The sequence below is a fragment of the Tupaia chinensis genome, unplaced genomic scaffold (assembly GCF_000334495.1).
Source record: "Tupaia chinensis unplaced genomic scaffold, TupChi_1.0 Scaffold000196_1, whole genome shotgun sequence".
In the NCBI taxonomy this organism is placed as follows: domain Eukaryota; kingdom Metazoa; phylum Chordata; class Mammalia; order Scandentia; family Tupaiidae; genus Tupaia; species Tupaia belangeri.
Genome location: NW_006159671.1, coordinates 855,000 through 862,953, shown reverse-complemented (window position 1 = coordinate 862,953; position 7,954 = coordinate 855,000). Strand labels below are relative to the sequence as shown.

Below are 7,954 nucleotides of genomic sequence, written 5' to 3'. Positions count from 1 at the left end.
CACACACACACACAGAGATTTCTATTTTCATCCCCAGAGATTCTGACTCAATAGATCTGAGGTGAGCACTCAGTGATGTTTCCACTTGTTAATTCCCAGCTGATTCTTTTTTAAAAAGGAGGCCTTCTCATTTATTATTATTATTATCATTAATTTGCTACAGGGCATATGTGCTCACCAGAGAGAGACAGAGAGAGAGAAAATGAGAAAGCAAGTCACCAGGTCTGGGTCTCAAACTGCGATCAGCTATGTGAGAATCCAGTGCTTTAACCACCAAGCCACCTGCTGCACCCCCATCCTCCCCACCCGCGTTGATTCTAATTTTCAGCAGCCAGACCTGAGAACCATTGTTCTACCCTAAGAGATTATTAACCTGGAAGCTGTACCGATGAGAACACGGAGACCCACTGAGGCAAAGGGACTCTTACTCTTGGTCATACCATTAGGGAACATGGGACCCCCTCCAAGTCCCCAACCCCCATTCCTGAGCACTTCGAGGAGCACAGGGTTTGAATTTAATCTAGTTTCGGTTCTTCTCCAATGTCATCTAAAGCCCTCCCAGGCGGGGGCTGAACATAGCTGCGTGTGCTGCGTGTGCTCATACATCTGGTAATGACAGAGCTCCCGCACGAGTTGCTGCCTTTAGGTTTCACACCTCTCCTGGGGCTGTGGGAGGGAAGAATTCACCCCCGGTTTGTAACACACTCAAGGTTAGATATCGTCTTAGTTCTGCAGTGTGCGGACTGGAGGGGGAAAGAGCTAGTTTGCAAGGCCAGCACCAAGAGCCGGTCACGTAGAGACCACAGAAAGCCGCCCCGCTGAGCACAGACTAGCCTCCAGAGACCACCAGACCTACCAGCAAAGAAGGTCCTCATCCACACAACCCGAGCTTTCAAAAGTGGCTGACACTAGCACCCTGTCGTTTTGTGCTTCCGCCATCATAGCCCTCCTTCCTCTTCCTACAGCAACCCAGGAGGCAGGTAGGGTGAGGGATACTACTGCTATTTCTGTTTATCAGATGAGGAGAACAGATCCACAGAGAAGTTACTTGAGCCAGGTGTGCACACGGTCCACAGCAGAGACAGATGTCCTGGAGACCAGCCAGCCTTCCTGCCTGCCCTCCTCCTCCTCATGGTCACTCCTGCCCTTGACTAAAGGAGCTACAGTTTCCCCCAAGTCTTCCAGTCCCTATGGATTTCCTATCTGCAGTGTCTTCCAGGCCCCTCCCTGACGCCCCAGCAGACTGGCCTCCTCTGGGTCCTACACACACACATTTCCACCAGAGGTCCCAGACAGCTGCCCTCCCCTGGCCTCAAGCCCCCGAGTACCTGCCTCACTGTCATTGACTCTGAGCCCCAAGGTGATAGTTTTTACATCACACTGAGCAGACAAGCCACCTGGGAATCTTGGGAAAATGCAGCTTCTCACTCAGAAAGGCCAGGGTGCAGTTGCTAACTGGGCCCCTGCTCCCCACCCCTGACACTGCTAGCCTGAGAAACACACCATGAAACAAAATAAGATCCTCGATGGCTTGTTAAAATGCAAGTGTCCTGGCTTCGGCCAAATCTAAGAAAGCAGACCCTGATGAGCCTATGAATCGACATTTTCACCCAACACACCAGCGATTGAATTTGACCCCTGCTCTGAGCTGTGTACTCGTTCAATGCTAGGATCAGGTGTGCTTGTTCGATGTCACCATTCGCCTTTGTGTCTCCAGCACGCAGTACAGGGACTGGCACGTGTATCATGGGCCCAATGACTCTTTGCTGAACGAACAAATGGACAGTTCAGAGCACACAGGCCAGGAAACCGCCAGACATTGCCTAGCCCCACTGCGTACCCCAGCATGGACAGGATGAAGTCCAGTTTGCTGAACCAGTTCCTTCGGGCCTTATACCTAAAGCAGGTATATTTCCACTTACCTAATAAAAGTTTGGTTTTGTCTTTGCATTCTGGCGTGTTCCAAGGGTTGTTGCAGGAGCCCCAGGGCAGCACAGACACGAAGGAGGCAAACAGGTAGAAAAGCGTGTAGCAGATAATCACATTGTAGTATATGGCTATCAGGACAGAGATGATCAGCATCGCGATGCCACAGCCTGCCGAAGCAAAAATTCCGGGGAGTCATTCCATCCCAAATCCTGCAGGACTCAGAGCCGGCGCGGTGTGGGGACCTCGCTCTTGGCTCTCTTGCACAGATGCGTGCACTAAGAAGCTTGAACTCTGGGTCCACCCGAGACACTGAGCCATTCTGCCAAGACTGATCTGGGGCCATTCTTCAGAAGGGTCAAATAAAGGAAGGGAACAATGAGTTCTATTAATGGCAAAAGCCAGGACTCCCTTCCTGGGGCTGTGGGCGGCCACAGAGGGCAGGGTAAGGATCTGAGGAGGGCGGGAGGTGGGCTGGACTCACCTTGGAGGGCTGGGATGGCCTTCCACACAGACACGGGCCCTTGGCTGGCAAACTGGCCCAGGGACACCTCCAGGAAGAAGATGGGCAGCCCAGCCAGAGCCAGCATCATCAGGTAAGGGATGAGGAAAGCACCTTGGAAGGAGAGAGTGGGGGTGAGCGTCCTGGAGGAGAGGCAGGTCCCGGCCCACCTGACCCTAGAGGTTGGAGCCTGGGCTTTCTCAGTGAGCTAAAAGGTACTAGCTCCTTTTCTGATGGAGTGTTTGAGAATCCCAACAGCAGGCACCTGACAAGCCTGCCTTGTAATGCTAGGGGTACCCATGTAAACACACCCCTGTTTCAATTCCCTGCCTGGATGGGTGCTGGGGGCCATGCACTGGAGGAGTTCTGTGTTTTACAGTGCTTTGGTTTCCCCAAATGAAGCCCTTCTAGGTTCAAAAATTCCACGCCATTGACTCCCTGTTGGAGGTAGATTTGGTGATCTCTCATCAGCCTTCCGAGGACATCAGGTGGGCCAAGGAAGGCTCTGGGAGCCCCCTCTCAGGAACCCAAGTTCCCTGCAGACCTTCAACCAGGGCTGGGCCTCCCAGGAAGGACAGGCAGCAAGATGCCCACCCCTCTCCCCACCATCAGATTTGCCCGCTTTCTTCTCTATAGGCTAAGCCCCTTCCATCCCTCAAGGTCAACCCAAATGCTTCTTCTTCCAGGAAGTCCCCCTTCTCTGGCCCTCCACAGTAACTTGCCCCAGGCACTGAAAACCTGATCATGAGGGTGTCTGGTCTAGACTGTGAGGCCAAGACTTTACCTTCATCTTTTCGGTCCCCAGAACAACCAGGCTGGTGCAATAGTACCCGATAGACTTCTACTAACTTACTGACGGCTCTCTGGGGTTCACGGAGTTTTTTCAGGTTGTTTGGAGGGGGATCAATAAAAAGGCTTTGCCCAGGAAGTGCTGTCTTATGAATCAGAGTGAATTTCGGGGAGCAGAAATGCCTTAAATGGGAGCGCAGTACTGGGCAGCAGGAAAGCTGAGGCCTGTGGGCCGCCCATTAAGCTGGTCCTCCCACTTTCTGTCCAGCAGAAGGGCTTTTCCTCCCGGGGCTTCCCAAGCCAGGCAGACCCATCGGGCTGCTGGAAATAAACTCGGGGAGCCTGTTCTATCCTCTCCTGACAGGGCTTCCCAGAAAGACGGGGGACGCTGCATCCTTCTCTTCTGGGCTGAGGGTCCCAGAGCCGCAGTGGGGAAAAGGCTGCTTCCCCAGGGTCTGCCGGTGGGAAGCACCACTTTCCAGATCCTGGGAAAGCAAAGCGCGGGCACTTTGGAGAGCCAGGTTCTCAGTGCTGGACCTCCCGCCCGCTCCCCCATCCCAGATGGTCACTCCTTTTCCATTCTCTGGAAGCCTCAGTACAACACCCTGCTCTGAAAACTCCCAGTGGAAAACCAAACGGAAACCCTATTCCTGCAGCTCGCACATGCTGGCGCCAGGGCTCCCCGACTGCAAACGCCCTGAGTCCTCATCACTACTAGTCACCGTGTCCTATTTGGGAATTGGCAGAGGAGAGCGGCCACCTATTTTTCGGTCTGGATCGGCCTTAGGTGCAGTACCTGTCCTTCTGGTGCACTGAATTCTGCCTGGAGCGGACCCAAGAGAAGCAAAGGCAAAAAGAATCCCTTACACCGCCTGACCTATGGGACCAGGGGACACGTTTCTTGTCCCTCTCAGCCGAGATGTGGGAGGGCACTCTCGGTGCAAATTCCTGTTCCTAGAAGGGGACCCGGCAACCAGCATGGGCCTGGCACCCCAACTGAGGAGCACGAGCAAAAGGGGTTCTGACAGTGGGGACCGAAGAGGTACTAGGGATCCCAGTGGCTTGGCCGGTGATGGCTAACTCGCCCTTCAGTCTCTGGAGCGCTTTTCCTTCAAACTCAGCCTTGTCCACCCCGTTAGGACGAATGAAAGGAAACCCATTTTAGCTAAACTAAAATCAAACGAAATAAGCCCAACTCCTGCCTGGAGAGTGGGGAGGGAGCTTCTGAGAGATTTCAGAGAGCACAACCTCCAGCCCCTCCCTCGCCTCTCCTGCTGCACCCGGTTTTCCACAGGATCTGAGCGCCCATTCTCAAAGCCTCCTACAAGAGAGGATTGGATCCAGGTTCTGGCCTCCAGGACTGTCCCACTACTGCCTCTAAAGTCGGTTAGGTGTGGGGAATGCCCCACTCCTGGATCCTTGACCACTGGAGTCGAACTTCCCTGCCTCCAGGCCGGCTTGGCTCAGGACACAGCCCCACACAGGGCAAATGTGGGATCTTGGGGTCCCACTCCCCCCACTGCACCCCCTCTCCTGATCAGAGCCTCCTGGATCTGTAGGGCAGATTGCTCTGGTCGCTCCTGCCCCCAGCCCGCCTGCCTAGGGGGCAGTGTATGTGGCCAGTGTATGTGGCCTCAGGCTGCCAGAGCCTCCCCTGCCATCAGCCTGAGGCTCTGCGTCCCCTCCAACCCGCAAGTGCCCGCCCCGACACACCGCAGGCGGAAAGAGCTGAAAAGCCATACCTCCCCCGTTCTGGAAGGCCAGGTAGGGAAACCTCCAGACATTGCCCAGCCCCACTGCGTACCCCACCATGGACAGGATGAAGTCCAGTTTGCTGGACCAGTTCCCTCGGGCCTTATTCTCATCCCCTTGCTCGTCCTCCTGGGGGCGGAAAAGCACATGGTCGGAAACAGCCCCCGGGCAGGTTGCAAGCAGGCCCCCTCCAACCCTCCTCCCAGGCTGAGAGGCCTTCCCGGCAAGCAGGCCCCCACTTTCCCAACTGAGGATGCATCGGCAAGCAGGGTCCCCGGTCTAAAGAAAGGATGCATCTACAGGCAGGACCTTTGCCCCTCTGGCTGAGAGTCTCAGCAAGCAGGCCCCCCAATTCTGAGCTAAAGAGCCATCTTAAACAGATGCCTGGACCCTTCTTTCAAAAATCCCAAGGTCAAGGCACACCAGCAAGCAGCTCTCCCCAAACCTAGAACCTACAGGTGATTGCAAGCAGGCCCCTCCATCCCCAACCCCTCACCAAGAGTCCTTCGGCAAGCAGGCCCCCAATGTCATGCCCTAGAGTTCCCAGCAAGCAGTGTCTAACCAAGCCCTCCCACTCAAAATAAATAAATAAATAAAATCCTGCACCCACATCCCCTCAGCCCTCTCTTCCTCTGGGGTGTGCGCCATGGCCAGAAAGAATTTCTGCAATGCCTGCAGCCAATCCGGGAGCCTGCCTCGCTTTTTCTGCCAGGGCCTACGGTGCTGCCTGGTCAGCTCATCGAAGGAGGTAAGGAGAAGGGCTGGGGGGGATTTGGAGGTGAGGGGCAAGAGAGAGAACAGAGAGGGTAAGAGCGGGGCCATCTAAAACCTTGAATTCTGGTCTGAAGTGTATTCTGGCCAGCTCCATAAACCAGGACAAGCCATGTGTCCTTCCTGAGCTCCTGTGTCCCCATCTGTATGGAAACGGAGGTGCTAAAAAGCAGTTTCCTGAGGCTCCAGCTGCCTATCAAGCTTGGGGATTCACTTCTCCAAACTCACACTAAGATGCGTTCTTGGGGCAGTGGCTGGTTCTGGAATCCCGCACTGCTGTGCAAACAGAGCTGAGGTGAGGCCACCTCAAATAGCTGCAAGTGTTCGGGACACCCACACACCACGTGAAGCCTCCGGAGACCTGGGTCACTGCACAGCTTCCACCTTTTCAGCCACCTCCACCTCCCCCAGCAACCAGCTGGTCTGTCCTACCCTGCCTTTTCTACTAGCTGGCTAAGGCACATGAAGCTATCAAGAAGGAAGCCTTAGAGACAGAGAAGGAGGGAGAAGGAGGGTCAGTGTGGGAGTCAGAAAGGCCCAACCAGAAAGGTGGGCAGGGCCGACCATAAATGCTTTCAGAAATCAGGTACGGAAAGTCTTTGAGGACCCTCCTGTGCTCCTCCCACACACACTACCTCCACCCCAAACCCACACCGGTCCTTCCAGGGGGGAAGGGGTGGGGGCTCCAGCTCCTTTTGACGCAGTGCAGAGGTTGAGCACAGACTATAAAACACATGCTCTGCTCCACCCGGGGTCACAGTGTTAAACACGCACCATCAGAGGCAGAGCATACCGGCACGCAAATGCTCCAGAGGTGGATCCCAAAAGCAAGAACGGTTGGGCAAGGCTAAGTGTACATTCATTTCAAGTTATTCTATCAGCTGCTCTGCTATGTGGGCTGTGGAGAAGTGTGTGTGTGTGTGTGTGTGTGCAAACCTCAGCGTGATTAAGGACAGAAGCCTATATAAACCCTAAATCTAACACAGGAGGATATTCTAGTCCAGGCCCCCCATGCTGGATACCTGCCTCACTCCAGAGCCCAGGGGGGGAGAGGAGATAGCAGGAAGGCCAGCAATGGGAAAGGAAGAGCTGAAGCAGGTGACACAGGAAGAAATGAGATTAAATTTTTTTTGGAAAGAGAAAGAAAAAAAAGGAGAAATGAAAGGGGGGAAGTACGCACACATGGGTAAGGAGTTGCCTGTGTCCCCAGCCCAGGGAATGGGATCTGCTCAGCGGCTTTCTCATGCCTCTGGCTGAGTGGTGAAAGACGACATGCTGGGGGGATCCAGCTTGGCGGAGCCTGAAGCTTGTAGAATTGAGGGAGGGTCATGGGGGGAGGGGTACAAAATTATGATGAAAAATTAGATAAAAAGCACTGAGTTTGGGAAAAGCCTGGGCAAAATAGTCCCTGAAGCTTAAGCTTCGGGAGCCTCCAGCAAACCCAACTGTCATCGGAGGAGTTCTGTGGGAAAGGGGAACACCTGGGTAAAGGCTGCAGCCCGTTACCCACCTCGTCTCCGGCTCTTCTCCGTTTTCTTTATTCCTTTCTTTTTTATAGATAAGACCCAATCCTTGACAGGGACGGGAGGCATGTGTGCATAAAAGGGTGAAATCTATCTCCCTCAACGGTTTAATGAGTCTGGACCGGGATTCCAGCTACCACTGAGTCTGGGAAGGGATAGGTCGAGGCCCCTCTGGCAGGGTCACTGCATCTTTTGCGCCCTGAACTGCCCACCCGAGCGCGGTGCGAGCTTCTGAAGCCCCCAAAGCTGACTCCTGCATCCACCACCTGGCACTGCCAACCGGTCTCCCCATCAGCACACGTGCACCCGCCGCGGGCCAGCTCGCTTTGCGCGCAGCTGGAGAACAGAAGGTGGTGCCGGCCCAAAGCGACCTGCTTACCTGGGAGGCCGTGGTGGCCATGCTGCCCGGAAGCACCGACGCGATGCCGTCTGTGCCCAGCACCACTGTGCTCTGGCTCATGTTCACCCAGCCCACCGCCGGGGTGTTGTTCCGCTCCAGGGTGCCCTTGCCTACACTCACGTTCGCATCCCCGTCCGGGCCTCGCAGAGCCGGGATCTTACAGTGTAGCGCGTTGCCAGGCCCCGCGTCCCCAGCAGCCGGGGCAGCCTGTGCGTTGTGCGTTTCGCTCAAGTCCCGCAGAGCCGCCGATGCCGCCTGTGCCCGCGGGCGGCCGAGTTTGCAAGCCCCCGC

At 55.2% G+C, this 7,954-nt stretch overlaps 1 protein-coding gene across 1 annotated transcript in view; it reads right to left on the bottom strand.

Annotated features, from left to right (window-relative positions):
• The window catches only part of SLC6A5 (solute carrier family 6 member 5), a 68,309-nt gene that overhangs the window by 53,379 nt on the left and 6,976 nt on the right, over positions 1-7,954 (bottom strand). Inside the window, exons 4-7 of the mRNA XM_027771204.1 lie at positions 7,643-7,954; positions 4,960-5,098; positions 2,411-2,542; positions 1,923-2,096 (exon numbers count right to left, since the gene is read on the bottom strand). The exon at positions 7,643-7,954 is cut by the window's right edge and continues 222 nt beyond it. Coding sequence (XP_027627005.1) covers positions 1,923-2,096; positions 2,411-2,542; positions 4,960-5,098; positions 7,643-7,954 — 757 coding nt within the window. The remainder of the gene's footprint in view (positions 1-1,922; positions 2,097-2,410; positions 2,543-4,959; positions 5,099-7,642) is intronic.